The 18,237-nt window shown below is 39.7% G+C and overlaps 1 protein-coding gene across 3 annotated transcripts in view; it reads left to right on the top strand.

Annotated features, from left to right (window-relative positions):
• Positions 1-18,125, top strand: part of LOC127636619 (zinc finger MIZ domain-containing protein 2-like) — a 61,580-nt gene extending 43,455 nt beyond the window's left edge. For all 3 annotated transcript variants that reach the window (XM_052117266.1, XM_052117265.1, XM_052117267.1), the window contains 15 exons: positions 840-1,023; positions 2,383-2,604; positions 2,753-2,947; positions 4,329-4,424; positions 5,357-5,525; positions 9,531-9,672; positions 9,956-10,166; positions 11,816-11,921; positions 12,064-12,221; positions 12,320-12,387; positions 13,743-13,811; positions 13,952-14,196; positions 14,373-14,542; positions 15,391-15,603; positions 15,861-18,125. In XM_052117266.1, the coding sequence (XP_051973226.1) occupies positions 840-1,023; positions 2,383-2,604; positions 2,753-2,947; positions 4,329-4,424; positions 5,357-5,525; positions 9,531-9,672; positions 9,956-10,166; positions 11,816-11,921; positions 12,064-12,221; positions 12,320-12,387; positions 13,743-13,811; positions 13,952-14,196; positions 14,373-14,542; positions 15,391-15,603; positions 15,861-15,968 (2,356 nt within the window). In that variant the 3' untranslated portion in view covers positions 15,969-18,125. The remainder of the gene's footprint in view (positions 1-839; positions 1,024-2,382; positions 2,605-2,752; positions 2,948-4,328; positions 4,425-5,356; positions 5,526-9,530; positions 9,673-9,955; positions 10,167-11,815; positions 11,922-12,063; positions 12,222-12,319; positions 12,388-13,742; positions 13,812-13,951; positions 14,197-14,372; positions 14,543-15,390; positions 15,604-15,860) is intronic.
• Positions 18,126-18,237: the final 112 nt, after the last annotated feature.

The raw sequence follows: 18,237 nt of genomic DNA, 5'->3' as shown, positions 1-18,237 counted from the left end.
CACACCCAACAGTCTCTAGAGTTTACTCCGAATGGTGACAAAAACATCCAGTGAGTGGCAGTTTTGTGCACTGAAATCCTTGTTGATGAGAGAGATCATCGGAGAATGGCCAGACTGGTTTGAACTGACTAAGTCTACACTAACTCAGATAACCGCTCTGTACAATTGTGGTGAGAAGAATAGTGTGTCAGAATGCTGTTCTGAGATGCGGGTTGGCGCTGTTTTGGCGGCACAAGAGGGACCTACACAATGTTAGGCAGGTGGTTTTAATGTTGTGGCTAGTGTGCGCGCGTGTGTGTGTGTGTGTGTGTGTGTGTGTGTGTGTATATATATATATATATATATCAGTATATTTTTACACCCACACAGTATATATAATGTATTAATATAAACTTCGGCCCCCAAGAAATGTTGCTTGGTCCAATCAGGCCCGCAGCCCAAAATGAGTTTGACACCCCAGGTTTAGACTCTCCCTCGTGGGAGTCGTGTGATGTCAGGCAGCTAGCAGACGTCACCAGCTGTGTGTCCCACCCCTGCGCTGACTCACTCAAACACACGCACACACTTGCGTCCCTTAAGATCAATTTGCATCGCAATAAATCTTTTGAATCACTGACTCGAAGCACTCAACGTCTCCCTTGGCTCGTTGGACCACTCACACAACACCTTGCTGCCACAACAGCATGAATAATCAGCTTAATTTATGCCATGTTCTACAAATATGCCATGCCACCTCAGGTCATATTATTCAGCAGTGATTCTAATCTTATTTTATGACTCAAATGGGATGCGACTTCGCACAATTCATAAGATATTTGCCTTCTCTCTTTCCTCTTCAGCTACCCCAATAATGGAGGGGGATCCATGGGGATGCCGCCTCATGGAGTTCGCCCGCCCACTGACTTCACCCAAGCAGCCGCTGCAGCAGCCGTGGCTGCAGCCGCCGCCACGGCGACAGCCACTGCCACGGCAACAGTTGCCGCGATACAGGAGAAGCAAAACCAAGAACTGAACTACGGGCCTGTAAGAGTCATTGTTTGTTTGTGTGCACATTGTTATGTGCACTTGACCTTTGTTGCAGTGACTGCGCTAAATGGCACTAAAGGGACGGTCACCAAATTGGATGTTGTTTACTAGTGTTTTCAACTTGCAGAGTGATAGTTCACACAAAAAAATTTATTCTGTCATTATTCACCCTCATTGTTTCATATCCAAAATAAGAAAATAGCTGTAGCAGCAATTACTGGGCCAAGCACCAAAATGGCAAGCATTGCATCACACTATGCATGACACCAAGAACACATAGACTGAATTTGTAATCCCAGGGCAAGATCGAACCTGTACCTTACCGTTCCACATTTTTGCGCAGTATCCAATGCACCATACTGCCACAAGGTTGACAGACACCAAAGAGACATGCCAAGGTTAGAGTTGGCACACAAAAGTGTTGGTTATCTTTCAAACTATAGATGGTGCTATCTAAAGATTGCTGGGGTACACTCAGGACACGAGTAGAGGATGTAAACCAATTCTCTTTTAAATCCGACAAAGCGTTCAAAAGATACATAACTTTTTCATAAAATTCAAAATAGCGGAGGCAGTATAGCTGATGTTAGAAAAATTGGTATAGTTGAAAACTTCATGATTTTAGGACATACGGTTCAAATTTTCGGGCAAAAGAGCAATTTTCACAAAACTTTTCATGTACCCTTAGCTCATGGTCTTAACAAAGCATAGCAAGTTTTGTTTCGATACAACAAAGCGTTGCCAAAATATAGCCTCACTTTCTGTTTCATGTCAACCTCGTTAACTTTGTGTAGAATTAACTTTTCAACAAAGTTGGAAAATAACAAATTGTTTCTGTGTGGCTCAGTCTGGAGATTATTTTGAGCCATTTTTGTGCAAATATTTATTTGAGACCCCAAATTTTCATACCTATTCATACCAATCCCTGTCAGTGTGCCAAGTTTCAGCGTTTTCCTATGAACTGATCATAGAGCTGCCATAGACACCCATTATGGGTAAAGAAGACAATAAGAATTCACCCCTGCTGGTCGAACGCAGAAGAACAATACCTCATTCCAAAAACATGGCTTTAATTATTGCAACAACAAAAAAAAAGCATTTTCTTCCTAAATTTTCCAGCACTTCTGTCTCAAAAAGTGGATTTCACATTCTGCCTGTCTGTCCAGCTTTATACGGCAGACTTCAGGGGCGAGACGGGACTTGATTGTTTACTGACTTGATTGTGGTGACCTAGTTGCGTTTCCCTTTCGTGCCCGGAGCTTGTCAGCCGTAAGTCACAGCAGCAGGCTTGTCTCCAGCCATTGTTATACGACACTGGTTCTGATGGGTGTGGATCTGTGTTATTTTGCTCTGCAGATGGGTGGCGCTTCCTCTTACAACACCCAGTTCCTGTCGCACTCTGGGCCCCGAGGCCCTCCCGGCATGGCCCCGTCCGGAATGGTTGGCTCCAGACCCCCTTCCATGGGACCCATGTACGCACAGCAGGGCCAGAGGTTGCCACAGCATCCCATCTACCAGGGAGGCCAACAGGGTCCTCTGCGACACCAGCAGGGACTGAAACGCCCCTACAACTCTGACGTGAGTTGTGACTTACTCTTGACCCAAACTGGCTTTTCATGTAGGGTTCAACTATACTTTGCATCTTTACAACATGATCAAAACTCATTTGGATGTGTCAGCATGGCGTTTGTTCCTGGAATGACAGTTTTTACTTTGTTGCGTACAGGGATTTCCGGGGCAGCAGTACGGTCCTGGAATGGGAGCTGGGGGCCCATACCAAGGCCAGCCTATGCAGTACCATGGCCCTGGACCACAGCGGTCTGCCCCTTCCCCATCTTACCCAACCCATCGAATGCCCCTCCAGCAACCCAGTATGGGCCAGTATCCTGCAGGACCAGGAAACCCTGGTCAATACTACAAGGTAAGATTATTCATTTTCAGTGAAACCAAATTAATATGTTTTAATAGAATAGTTGATCCAAAAACGAAATCTCTGTCATAATTGACTCACTCTGATGTCTTTCCAAACTCCTATAAAACCCATAGGACATGTTTTGAAGAATATTCACACTGCTATTCGCCATACATTGAAAGCATGCAGTGACCAGCCAAAAAAGCACAATAACTTGTCCATAGGACTCTATGGACTTTATACACCTTCTTCTGAAGTCATACCATAGTTTTGTGTGAGGAACAAAACACATTTTTAAGGTACAGACCAGACAGTCCATGTTCCGCTTTCATTGTATGAAAAACAGCTGCTTTAGAAAACTTCCTTTGTGTTCCATGGAAGAAAACAAAATCTATATTTTTGGGTCAACTATTGCTTTAATCATGTAAGTTAGGTACTTTCTGAAACTCATATTCTTCTGTTAGAAGGTTGGAAACCTTTTTCTTGCAAATTGCAACACGTCACATGCTGCGAGCGGTATCATGTTTCCCAAAGAACTGGTTCTTTCATCAGTATTAGTGACAAACAAAATGCTGCTTTTAAAAAACACTGGTATATGATACAAACACTGGAGTGAACTTTAAAGAGGTAACTAGACGTGAAAAGATATTTGGAAGTACAAGTGAAAGACGAGTCCACCCCGGCAATTTAAATTCATGCTAGGTTTGGAATTACAGCATTAGGATTATCACTTTAGTTATATCACTGCAGTGTAGTGCTTGTAGCTAAAAATGACCCTGCTGAATGGAGATTTATCCGCAAGCGGTGAGCCAGGTGTGGGAGAGATACAGATGCTGTATCTCTTCGCATCACCGAAAATGCCAAAGTGTCAAAAACGAAACTGCGTGAGACAGAGAAAATAATAGTTTTGAGATTTTAAACTTCAGTAAATTAAACTTCAGCATTCAATTTGGTTTATATTGTGAATAGTATCTAATAATGCATTGGCAATGTACAATTATATTTTAAGCTGTGTTGTTAATGTGTTTAACCCTTTACTGACAGCAACCATTTTTCAGTCAGTTTAAATTAAATAAAATTATGCATTGTGTATAGCTAAGCCAAAATACAATGTCCACACATGTGGATGTGGGGTTGCACGAGGTTAAGGTATCATAGGTGCGTTTCGGAGTTTCACTGTGCATCATATAAATACCAAATGTCATGCAGAAAGCTGAGAGTTGATGCTACTTATGAGGATCTACTACAGTTAGGATGCTACCTTGGAAGGCAGCTGACTAAGGTCTTGCAACAGAGCCTTAGTCACCATCCAGCTCTATTATCACATTTAATAGAGTTTGGGTCAACTCTTTGTTTTAAGCCTGATGATGACATTTTGTTTGTTTACCAGGACCAGTTTAACGGACAGGGCAACAGCCACAACAGCCTGTCCTCTGGAGTGACGGGAGCTGGATACAACACCTTTAACCAGGCCTCTGTCAACGGGGTTAGTTTCCTTTCTCACACGCTGCTCATTAAATTCATACAAAAGATCACACGAATACACCTACAATGTGTACACTCACATGAATTCAAAGCGCCAGGAAAGTTTTTTTAATACTTTTTATTGATGGATACACTACTTGATATTTTACAAGTCATTAAATACATTTTTGGTAGAAAATAGGATAATAGTTTTTTAAAAGTCATTGAAACCAGGGGCCTGGGTAGCTCAGAAAAAGATGCTGACTACCACACCTGGAGTCACGAGTTCGAATCCAGGGCATGCTGAGTAACTCCCATCAGGTCTCCTAAGCAACCAAATTGGCCCGGTTGCTAGGGAGGGTTGAGTCACATAGGGTAACCTCCTTGTGGTCGCTATAATATGGTTCACTCTCAGCGGGGCACATGGTGAGTTGTGCGTGGATGCAGCGGAGAATAGCGTGAAGCCTCCACACACGCTATGACTCGGCGGAAACGCGCTCAACAAGTCACATGATAAGATGTACAGATTGACGGTCTCAGACACGGGGGCAACTGAGATTTGTCCTCCGCCACCCGGATTGAGGCGAGTCACTACACCTCCACGAGGACTTGGAGCTCATTGGGAATTGGGCATTCCAAATTGGTGAGAAAGGGGTGAAAAATAAATAAAAAAATAATTAAAAAAAAATCAATGAAACCATCGTTTGTACAAAGAATACATTCGTAAGTCCTTGCCACATGTCTTTTAAACCTTTTTGTCATCTCGGACATCCTTATGTCATTGACCCGTGTGCTGAAATGTGAGTCTGTGTTTTGAAATGAACTGCTTGTTAATATTCCACCATTTCATGAGTGCCATGATTCGGCAGTCAGGGTCCAAACTCCACAGAGCTGAATCTTGTAAAGATAATCTTGGTGCAGATATTAATGCCTGCTTGCATCTGGTTTTCACAGCCTGGACGTGCGATGCCAGGATATCCCAGCTCTCCTCTCCCAGGAAACCCCACTCCTCCTATGACCCCTGGCAGTTCAATGCCCCCGTATATGTCCCCCGGCCAAGACGTCAAATCGCCCTTCCTCCATGACGTCAAGCCCAACATCAACTCTCTGCAGCCCCCTACAGGTAAAATGTGGTACTGCATCTAAGCCAACACCCCTACTCTACTTTCTGGGATCTTTGTGGGTAATCCTGTGTGATGTAAATGTTAGTAAAAATATATTGCTCCCACTAAGGATGCATCAAAACAAAAATTTGAGCTGATATTAGAATAGTTATTTTAATGTTAATCTCTAATTTTCGTAAAAACGAAATCACTGATGAAAACGTCCATTGACGAAGGGTTTTTGGATTTAGTTAACGATAACGAATACAAAACTAAAAATACTCAACATGACGATAATTAAACGATTTTGTTAAAGCATTCTGTTGACGAAAATATGATGAGATAAAAATGATACTGCAAGATACAGAATTAACAATGCAAGACATAAATTATAATTTATAGAAAAAGATTTTAGATATGGATTCATCTGTTTTATGTTTTTATTTATGAGATTAATCACTATATCCATGACATGTAATATTACAACTTATGTCTACATAGCCAATGAAGTGAATGAACAGTTGAATTTGGAGTAAGTTACGCATAAGTCATAATATACCTAAATTGCGCTGCGTAACTTGCGTTGTGAATACGCTGTTTCCGTAAATGCAATTTCCTAAACTGGCTAAACATGGAAATTTTAAAAAAAAGTCTCTAAAGCATGAAGAATTCAAAATACAGTAGACTAACTTCTAAAGACTATTTAATACTTCAGTATATTTATTATATTATTATTTCAGGAGCTCGGGAATGCTGTTCAGTATTTTGAATGTTGCCTATCTTTCATATGTTTCATACATGTTTTAAATTAAGAAAATATTTAGACTTTTGTTGTAAATGGTTGACATTTTTTTTAAAGTTTGATCTGTTTGGCTATGTTCACACAGGCAGGAAACAATTAATACAAACTACGTTCGTAGGTTGTTTGAAATCCGATTCAAATCAGATTTTTCTTAATGCGTCACAGTCTGAATGGTCAGATCAGATGTCATGTGTTTTTTCCGTCGTTCGTTGTGCGTGATTGTTTTTTTTTTGGTCTGGTTTTGCGATGAGAAGACATGTACTGCATTCCAAACAGCATAAGCGATGCCATCACGGGACACTTTCTAGAAAAGAGGTGTGCTAATGCCTCCTACACACTACATGACTTCGGATCGTGGTACCGTTTATATTACACAACTGTCTGTCTTGTCACTGAAGTCGTAGCATTTTCAAATTACACGACAAATCTGTGACAAGGGTGAACACATTACAAGACATTTCACTATTGATGAATCCCCGACTACTCTGCCTGGAGTGCACGCGAGAAGTGATCCGAGATACAAAACAAATGCATGATCATATGTTATGCATTTCAGAATATGATGTGTGTTTTTAATCACCTAAAGGCATCATATACTTTATTGGTTACAATATGAAAAACCTGACGGTCCAAGAGAATTGGCCATTTCTCTCCAACTCTTCTCTTTCTCCACCCGGTTGTGGTACAGTTCAGAGGAAACATCAAATATGCACTGATGCTCCTGCCTATGTTCCTCAAATTTTTCCTCCATTTCTTCAGTCCAATGAGACTTTCTTGATACCGCAGCCATGCTAGTTGATGTTCTGTTGCAGGTACATCAGGACTCCTCCCACTGAAATTCCAGTGCCCCGTTTCTTGGTCTCTCATTGGCTGTAGGTCAACGCTACTGTTGTATTCAGTCAAAACATATTTCACATTGCACGATTTGGAGTTGCAGACAGCTCCAGATATTTAACATTCTAGATATCTCGCTTGCATTGGTCTGCGTCTGCGTTTCTCTCAAATCGCATATTTGACAGTTCATACATTGCGATCGTTGCTTACGTGAGCGAGCTCCGATTTGCCCACGATTTCAGGCTTTTGTCTGCGATCTCCACAAAACTGTCGGTGAGCGAAAATTGGGCTTAAAATCGTGTAGTGTAAACTCTGCATAAGGTGCGGTATCTCACACCGGCTGCGAGCCACCACAACACAATGAGGTTGAATGTCTCAAGCGAATTCAGGATGCTTGAGCATTTTGAGCCCTTTAATACAAGACTGGAGTCCTCTTCAAAAGTCTCGCTGTGTGACTCTTTTATGCTTCAATATGCAACACAAAACCTTCAATATGGGACGTTTCGCTACCCGCTAAAATAAGTGGTGCGTCCCGTTTGGGATAAAATACAGGACGTCTGGCAAAAACAGGACAGTTGTGAACCCCAGCAGCAATAAACATTGCATTTGCCACCTCTCCTGTTTTTAAGCCATTTTCTGTGAAGAATGTGTTCATATTTGGATGCCCTCATGAAAAGCATCCATTGATAAAGACTCGTGCATTGTGAACATTCGCAAGTTTGCATCGTTACTATGACAACTAGCATAGCCATGCTAGCAAAAGCAAAAAATCGGATCTGTCCACATATAACCTGCAGTTAGAACAGTCAGCCTAAAGAATCATATTTTAAACAAAGCCTTACAGTTTGACACGTTTGTATCATTTTGCACATTATCATCAACTATAAGATGTTATTTTCATTGACTAAAATTGTATGAAATGAATGAATGTGACATGACGAAATATTGACTATTTTTAAATGACATTTTCATCAAAAGACAAAATAGTTTTAAACAAAAAACAAACTGTGTAAAATGAGATTCGATATCAATATCGTTATATTTTAGTTATAATGTCCCTTTTGCTTGCATATTAAAGAAATGCTCTCCTGGCTTATGCGGTTAATTATACAGGGGACCTCTAACGAGGTACATTATTGGAATATTAATTTTACTAATTAGATTTTATTAGTTTTTCAAAATTTTGGTCACATTTTAGCTTTTTAAAAATTAAAAAATCAATGTATTCAATCAATAAATATGATAATATATTGCATATATTATATTTTGTTACATGTTAATTGTTTACATGTGTAATTTGTACTATTTACAGGTATTTACATCGATTTGTTGAACACGTGCTAAAAACCAGTACTGTCTCTTTAAGAAAACCGGCTGTTCCGCAAACAGTGTCTGTAAATGAGCGCATTGTTAATGAGAGATGACTCGAATTGCTTTATTTATTCTGTGCTATGCATGATTAGAATAAAAAAAAAGAATAATCATTTTTATCAACCACTGAGAGTAAAGAACAGAAATGATATTAAGAGACATTATTCAATGGATTTCGTCTTTGGACACACATTACACGGAACAACTTTTACTGTCAACACACCGTAAAAGGATCTCGCTGCTGAATACTCCACCACTATACTACACATTTACTGGTGAGTGAAATCTAAACATTTACCAGCCAGTTACCAAATATATAAATCTTCTTCGCATAGCAGGAAATTTGGTTGCAAATGCGAGTGACTTCCTCTCATTGTATTAGAGGGTTGCGCATAGAGCAAAAGATCGATCTTGTGATTTAAGAATCGATATTGAGATCGTTCAAATGATGATCGCTATACATCAGAAAATCTTTATTTTATATTTTTAACATTTGTAAAAGTTATGAACATTTCTGGAGTAAATTGTGTTGTTGTTGTCCAGCTCTCAAAACGTTCAAAGGTTAGAATTGCTCTTAGTGAGTGCAATCTCTATTATCCAATAAATCATGTGCAACCAGAAACTATTGTGCGGGGGGACCCTGACTATTGCAAAGACAAATAAGTGTTTAGTACTGATACAACATGACATAAAAAAAGAGTTTACTGTTTAAGGAAAAATAAGACTTTCAATATCAGACAATTCAGACAGATAATGATAGTTTAGATACATGCTAACATTGACAGATCTGTATGTTTACTAAGAAATCATTCAGGCTTTGTTGTTACTTTTGAATGCTTGATAAACAGCTGCAGAGTTATACCACTAATTCAATTTCATCTCCTCAATCTCTATTTGCATGCTTAATGTTTCATGTCTCTCTTCAAGTTCACTCATTTCTTTCTTGGATGAGAGATTTACAGCTATAAACTGATGTTGGGCACCTCAGTAGCCTGAAGTTCTTCTCTTCTGTCTTTAGGGAACCCCAGTGATGACCTGCGCCTGACGTTCCCAGTAAGGGATGGTGTGGTGTTAGAACCCTTCAGACTGGAGCACAACCTGGCCGTCAGCAACCACGTCTTCCAGCTGCGAGACTCCGTCTATAAGACCCTCATGATGAGGTCAGCATCTATACTTCACATACAGCTCAGGAATTCTGTGCATTTGTCAATATTTAACAGTAGAAATGTTGTGTTAAATGTTTAAGCATTTTCCTTAAAGAGATTTTCCTCCAAAAAATAAATATTCATAAAATGTCATACCGGTTTTTGGAACAACCCTAAGAAGAAGAGTGAGTAAATGATGACAGAATGTATATTTTTGAGTGAACTGTCCCTTTAAGTGCTCATGGTGCTCACTGCTGCAATAGCTGGCATGTTAACGTGTCGTATGTGTGTTTAACAGGCCAGACCTGGAGCTGCAGTTTAAGTGCTATCACCATGAAGACCGGCAGATGAACACCAACTGGCCGGCATCGGTGCAGGTGAGCGTTAATGCCACACCTCTCACCATCGAGCGCGGGGACAACAAGACATCCCACAAACCCCTGTACCTAAAGCAAGTGTGCCAGCCGGGACGCAACACCATCCAGATCACAGTCACGGCCTGTTGCTGTGTAAGTACAGAGAGACAGATTTCTAAAATGTTTGCATGCTATGAGAAACTGCACTTGCACTAACTTAACCATTACGATTAACCTTTGCACAGCGAAATTCTGTGGACTAAGAAGGGATATGCAGATGTGAGCATCTATGAAACCAGAATAAAACTAATTGCCAAGCAGCATCTTTTTAATGCTGCACTTTATACACTGGGAAAGTAAAAAAAAGAAACTCGCCGCTTGTCCATTGTGAGTATTCTGTGTAGCTGTGTATGAAGCACCGCCCACACAGAGGTCAGTTTCAACCCAAGCAACTTCCTTTTGGTCAACGCTGCAAATTTGCCTATCAAAGTTCACCAAACTTGAACTCAATGCAAAATCCGCAAGGGGAAAGTAGTTGCCACTGGAAGTTGATTGTGAGAAATTCACGATCATGCAGATTTCAATTGAGATGACTATATTATATTTTGCACACAGAATTTCGCCACATGAATGTAAATGTGATTGCACCTGAACTGTTGCTCGTATATAGATTTAAGGATTTTTAATAACCCCTAAATAAGTCTAGACAAAATAGCTAATAGCTAGTATTATTCAGACTTTTGAGGATGTTTAACTCCATATCTATGTATTTTCGTCTAAATGGATCTTGAGTTTTAAATTGATTGACAGAAAGTGACAGTTTGAACTCATTCACGAAATTGTACTGAACTCAACAACTTAACGCCATGTTTGTCATGTTTGATTTTTTTCTTCTGCTGAACACAAACAAAGATATTTAAAAGAATATTTCAGCTCTGTAGGTCCATACAATGCAAGTGAATGGTGACCAGACCTTTCAAGCTCCAAAAAGCACATAAAGGCAACATAAGACTCAAGTGGTTTAATCCATGTCTTCTGAAGTGATTTGATAGGTGTGGGTAAAAGATTATTGAAATATTGATCTTTTTCCTCACCCACACCTATCAAATTGCTTCAGAAGACATGGATTAAACCACTGGAGTCTTATGGATTGCTATTATGTTGCCTTTATGTGCTTTTTGGAGCTTGAAAGGTCTGGTCACCATTCACTTGCATGGTCAAACGGTCAAATAAAAAGTGCATTGTGCTTTTCACAATGAGTGTTTTTACATGCACACCAATATGCTGATAATGACCAAAAATCATTCAAAATGTCAGACCAAGAATAATAATATATCCTCAGGTTATTCTCAGCTTTTGACTAAAAACGTAAACAGTAATGTGCACAACACTGTGTACATTTGATAAGCCAGTAAGAATGCCGGTAAAGGTTTTTACATGCAACTCAAAATCGGTACTCTGCTAAAATGTAAGCGTGCCGATCGTTTTTAGTTTTTTACCTTACCAAGATTAAGGAAAAACATTTACATGACCTTACACAGCTTATTAATCATAACTGGTGTAAGATGGTGCATGCTCAATGTTGCTACATTTTATATCGCTAACAAGATAATTGTGAATATTCGATATATCAGATAACTCGAACCCTTAACACAGGATGTGATTTTGTGTTAAAAACAGCTTGAAATAGAGAACAATGTCCCTTTTTGATGCAATAAACACTCTAAACTTTTTGTTTCTACTAATAAATAATGCTTAATATGAGTCAGACTTTATATCCCTGTCTCTGTTTCTCTCTACAGTCTCATCTCTTCGTGCTGCAGCTGGTTCACAGACCGTCTGTGCGCTCTGTACTTCAGGGTCTCATGAAGAAGAGACTCCTGCCAGCAGAGCACTGTGTCACTAAGAGTGAGTAGGAACGCCATTTCTTTGGAAAGAAGCAGTTCTCATTGTGTGCAAATTAATTGTGTGTGTAATCATACTTGGCAATAAAACTCATTCTCATTGGTTGGGTCATCTCCATGACAACTCATCCCTTTCTTTTCCTCAGTTAAGAGGAACTTCAGTAGCGGTACCATCCCCGGAACTCCCGGTCTTAATGGCGAGGACGGCGTGGAGCAGACAGCCATCAAGGTGTCGCTCAAGTGTCCAATCACCTTCCGGCGCATTCAGCTGCCTGCCAGGGGCCATGACTGCAGACACATACAGGTTAGGAAGCTTGTTAACTTAAATTGGATTGAATATATCACAGTATACACCATGTTTCCCTGTTATACACATCTCTAATGCTGTCTGTTTTTGCGCAGTGCTTTGACTTGGAGTCCTACCTGCAGCTCAACTGTGAGAGAGGAACTTGGCGTTGTCCTGTGTGCAAGTAAGAACCTTAGTTCTAGTTGTCGACCAATATGGGGGTTTTTGACGGCTGATACTGGTATCTAGAGAAAAGGGAAGCCAGTGACAGATATAATGGCGTTATAATAATGTGGCTGTTTCTTCACCTCTTTTAGCATTATGGACTTCTAGAAAGGAAAGTCTTGTTACAATATTTTTAATACTCAATATTTAATTTTTGTATTTGTCTACTAACAACTGTATGTACATGCATCATAGGATATTATACATTTTTTCTGAAAGTCATAAAAATGTCCAGCACATCTCATTATTTTTAACACTTTCTTTGTCTTGCTATGGCTAATTTTATAGCTAACATTTTAAGTGTCCTTAATACAATCAAATCATAGTTTCACACTTCTTAAATAATTTTCAAAATTACTGTTTTATTAGACTTGTTATTTTTTTCCACTATTTGGTTAGATTATTATAGTTTTAAAAATGTAATAATTTGTATTTTTATAATGGATTTTCATAGTTTAGTATTGAAAGTCTAGGTCAGGGACAAGGCCAAAACAGTCAAATCTATACATAGTAAGCAATTGAAAAGAACCCAAACTAATAATGTCGGTCTGGTAAAAAGTTTCCAAGTCAGATTTAACGAGACCCTCAAATATCAAAAAGAAAAAAAAGTTTAAATCTGTTCAATTTGGAAAAAAATAAATAAATACATCAACCCCTGTGACTTGAAATGGCCTGAAGTTGAAGTAACACCCATGTATTTTATAATTTAATGATAGAAAATAAGATGTTTGCAAAATTGCTGAATTCAAATTAACACAATATTTTGAGCAGATTTTGGAGCTGACACTGGGGCGGTTGTGCCTCAGGCTTGTAGAGCAGGTTGGCTGTTCGATTTCTGGCCCACACGACTCCACATGCCGAAGTGTCCTTGGGCAAGACACTGAACCCCAAGTTGCTCCCAATGGCAGGCTAGCGCCTTGCATGGCGGCTCTGCCACCATTGGTGTGTGTGAGTGTGTGGGACACAGTGTAAAGCGCTTTGGTAACCTCTAAGGTTAAAAAAGGCGCTATATAAGTGCAGACCATTTACCATAAGCTAAAAGACAAGTTCTGTTAATCAGCCAATCAGGCACAGATACAGTAAATGCTGGAGCGATTTATCTGCCAAAATGTGGTCATTTTTTATATTATTGGCAACGGCCAATTAATCAATCTATCAACTCTTAGTACCTCATTTCTGTTTGATTTTAGCTCCTTTTTGCTGTTTGCTGTCTTGAAACTATGAAAATGTAAAAAAGAGTCCTGTTTTCTATTTTAAAAGACAAATTCACAAACTTTACTAAGTTTAATTGCTTTCATCCTTTGTTTTTTGCAGTAAGACGGCTCTTTTGGAGGGGCTAGAAGTGGACCAGTACATGTTGGGAATTCTTATTTACATCCAAAAGTAAGTTTGTTTTCAATAAATTGGCAAGAGCTGACAGTCCTAGTTCTACTCTGCAATGTAGACCAGGCTTTATTCCAATAATGTCAAAAAATGTCCTGGGACATTCTTCATGTTCTTTGCTCTATCCATCTCTCACTTAGTTCAGACTACGAAGAGATCACCATTGATCCGGTATGCAGCTGGAAGCCAGTCCCGGTGAAACCAGACCTGCACATTAAAGAAGACCCAGATGGTCCTGCCCTGAAACGCTGTCGCACCCTGAGCCCTAGTCACATGATCTTGCCCAGCGTCATGGAGATGATTGCAGCCCTGGGACCGGCCTCCTCGCCCTACCAGTCTCTACCACAAGGTGGAAACAGTAACACGCCTGATTATCCCAGCCAAGGTGGGTGTCATGTCACATTTTTGAGGCCTCATAATGACCACAGAATATTTTAATTTAAAGGATCATGAAACTTTTTCACTAATGCTTCATTGGAAAATGCTCTATTTTGTAGTCATAGTAAATGACAGGTTGAAATGTGTTTGGAACTTCGTTGATGTTGTTGTTCCATGTCTCAGGTGGCTCAGGATACTCAAACCAATCAGGCTTTTCGGACTTTCCTAATGCCCCTGGCACCCCGAACCTGGGGGAGTTTGCTTCTGGGCCACCCCCTCTCTCTTACCAGTCAGACCTGCCTAGTGGACTCCTCACCCCGGAAAAACCTGTGGGACATCCAATGTCTGGACAGGTGGTTTTTCCCCATCTTTACAGTTTATTTTTCTTTTGATTGATACTATATATCTATTTATGTATCTGTCTATCTATCTCTCTATTGTTCTTTCTTTAGTTCTATCCATCTATTGTTCTATCCATCTATTGTTCTTTCTTTAGTTCTGTCCATCTATTCTTTCATTCTATCTATCTATCAATCTTTTGTTCGAACTATCTATCGTTCTATCTATCTATCTATTGTTCTGTCTATCTTTATCTATATATCAATCTATCACCACTGTAATGTTCTATCTATCATTCTATCTATCTGTAAAATTCTGAAAATGGCAAAATATTTTTTAAAAGATGTGAGTTTACATATCTGTCATAGCGGTTAGCACATACACGATACATTGTACAATGGCGCTTATGAGGCATCCCCTTAATGTCCTTTTTTCTCTGTACTGTGGCAAAATGCCTTTAAAATGTCAATTTAATTAAATATAGATAGATAGATACATACATACACATACACACACACACACACACACACACACACACACACACAGCTTTTTTTATGGGAAACTAATTATTTGAATTAGTGATGTAGGTTGGCTGCATTTTTCATACCCAAAAGTGATTTTGGATTCTGTCGTCCCCATATGTCCATTGCATGTCGGAGCTATTTAAAAGGCTCTGGAGGTGACAGCATGGCCCAGTGTCTCTGTCTGTCAGTCGCAGTTGCTGAATTTCCCACCATGTCTCATCTACTCTAAAACCAAGCACAACATGAGTCACTCCAAGCACTGCTCAGTATATTCCAGTTTTACCGTTTCATGACCATCTGTATTTTTCTGTGTTTACACTTTCTCTCCTCAAATAAAGATGTCCCACTCTAGTCGTATGGACCCTTCCCACAATTCCCTACAACCGCTGCAGCAACCACAGCATATAGCTCTCCATGGCAACTCAAACATGGGTGGACCCGGTGGACCCATGCACTCCCGCAACTCCGGCCAGAATCCACGGCTGCACACAGACAGCTTTGGGCTGGGTGGCCCCGGGGGGCCCGGAGATGTTCCAGAGCCAGCCCTTGATGTAAATCACAATTAATAATCTGTTTCAGATTAAAACAGTCAGAAACTTTGGTCAAGATGATATTGATGTCACTTTGAATGAGACATTTGGACAAATGCTCCTGCAGTATTTTGCTGTGTGTACACCCACTTTCAACATTTATACTTTTTATTAACTGAGGGTTTTTTGTGATGTTAGCAGTGTCTCTCTCCATGCATCATGCTTAACCTCTGAATTTTGACTTCCAAATCTCACATTCCAAATCCTCTGTTTTTCAGCTTCTCCCAGAGCTGACAAACCCAGATGAGCTACTGTCCTACTTGGGACCACCCGACCTCCCCAACAACAGTAACGATGACCTGCTCTCCCTGTTTGAGAGCAACTGAGCCCGATCCCACTCATTCGTCAGCCTACAGCAGCCGTCCAACAGACAGCTTCCCTAACCCCGCACACTCTCAGCTCATCTTAGGGAGATTTGGGAAGTGTAACAGATATCTGGTTGCGTATTTGCACTGTTTCCTTCTGAGACTGGAATGCAGTGCCTCATGGGAAGGTGCAACAAAGATCATTTTTTCTTGTGACAATGTTATTGTTTGTCTGCTTCTCTGAACTGTCAAGATTGTATTGTGAATTTCAGTTTGTAAGAGATCCTTTCTCTCAAATCATTTGTAGAAAGACGCTTCATTTCACATCTGACTCGTGGTGTAAATTGCATTGTGTGGGGGGGCGGGTGGGACGGGGTCCCGATATTGTTTGTTTCTCATTGCAGGTCCTGTTTTAAATCTAAATGAGATGGGTAATGAACTTTAGGATGTATCAAAAACAACATGGGGGAAGCTAAAGTGTCTCACTTTTGTTGTAACTTGTACTAAATACAATTGAAAAACCGGGTAAACTTTCTAAGGTATGCTGTAAATCACAAACTCGGCTTACCTCAAGAGTTTAAACCTAATTTTCTTAATAAACAGGAAGACTTTTTATGTTTGTTTTTTGTGCCCAAAGATGACCACAAAGCAAGCGCCATGTGATGTAACATGGTTACTTGCAAAACACCTCAAGTGTTGCCTTTTTAAATATGACAACTGAAGCAATCACAGTTAGTCAGACCTTAAAGAGTAGCATTAAAAAAGCGCACTATTAAATCCTTTTTTTTTTTTTTTACCTTGCCAAGAGGCGGTCAGTTAGATGCACATGTTGCGATTTGCCTACAGCTGCATACAAAAGAAGATGAAGGCAATGAATCAGTTATTTTATGTAGCACCCACACATGCGCACCACACTTGTGTATTTTGGCACAAATTCAAACAAATTTTATACCACACCCTGCTCTCAAAATCTTGTTTGTTTTGTCTGTTATTTTTTCCCCCTCAATGTTCTTTTTTTTTAAAAACTGTCTTCCTCCACTGTGGATTTCAATTTACATGGTCTGTGGACTTCTATGATGCCATAAGGAAGGACTAGTTTCCCTGATCAGTGTTGGTGCAAAGCACACCATCACTTGTAGATGCATTTCAGTTTCCCTTAAATATGCAAGTGAGAGGGCTGTTAAATGGTAGGAAATTAGTTTTTGTCATGAAAATGTGTTCGCAAAAACTTTAAAACCTGACAGAGCACAAGCAGCCCAGTAGCACCTTGTAAACAGGTAAAAAAAAAACACACAAACGCACACGAGGTGGTCCAAACTAGGGCGTTTTTTCATACAGAAACCTTCCCACAGTGACATTTGAGTTTTGCTTGGACAAATCTGGGTAGTTAGCAAGTTGCAAGCGGGTGTCACAACACAAAATAGACTAATGTTTATACCTGCACTCATAATTGAGAATGAAAACTTTGGGATTCATGTGAAATATGTACAGATATAGTATTATTGTTGCAGATGTGAACTTTCTCTTAACCCCATAATATGGAGGGGAAAAAAAGATAATTTTAAACACTATGGCAAAAGCTTGTGTCAGATATGCTCTTCATTCCCCATTTTTCCATTTAACAGTCGTTTTCTCGGCAGAGAAGGCGCAGAGGGGAGATGAGTCTACTGTCGTTTCCTGTCTTGTCTGATTTTATTATTTATCATCGTTCTTTGGGCACTGTTAGCAAAGTGCAGTTTGTGTATTAACAATACAGGGAGCATCAAGAGTTGTTGGATGTGCTTTTGTTCTTTTTTTCGTTTGAAGTAATTTGTGTATTATACAATTTTATCTTTAATGATATAATAATTGTAATTATAATTATAAAGATAATTGTTGGGCCTGTATGCATCTCTCTCTCTCTCTTCTGTGTTAACTAGCAAGAGTTTATGAATTTGTTAGAAAGAGAAAATGAATAAACCATCAAAATCTGTGACCATGATCATGAGAAACTCTTGAGACCAGCATCATGTCACGTCACACTTGTTGATCAAATTGTAAAAAAAAAAAAGAATTTTTGACTGTCATGTGTTGGTGGATCTTTAAGTTCTATCAATTGAATTAAACATGTACAATTGAAATCGATTTGTTTTTCTAAATATGTGAAATATTTCCATTGTTTTCTAAGTAAAGACTTAAGCCACAGTGCGTTTCATTGGCTTTATTTGAAGATGGCAGCACCACCCGCGTCCGCATTGTGTCGAAACGCGGGAAAACTGCTCCGGGGGGTGTGGCCACGGAAAGATCGGCG

This window comes from Xyrauchen texanus, chromosome 44 (assembly GCF_025860055.1).
Source record: "Xyrauchen texanus isolate HMW12.3.18 chromosome 44, RBS_HiC_50CHRs, whole genome shotgun sequence".
Lineage (NCBI taxonomy): Eukaryota > Metazoa > Chordata > Actinopteri > Cypriniformes > Catostomidae > Xyrauchen > Xyrauchen texanus.
This window is presented reverse-complemented; position numbering and strand designations above follow the sequence as displayed.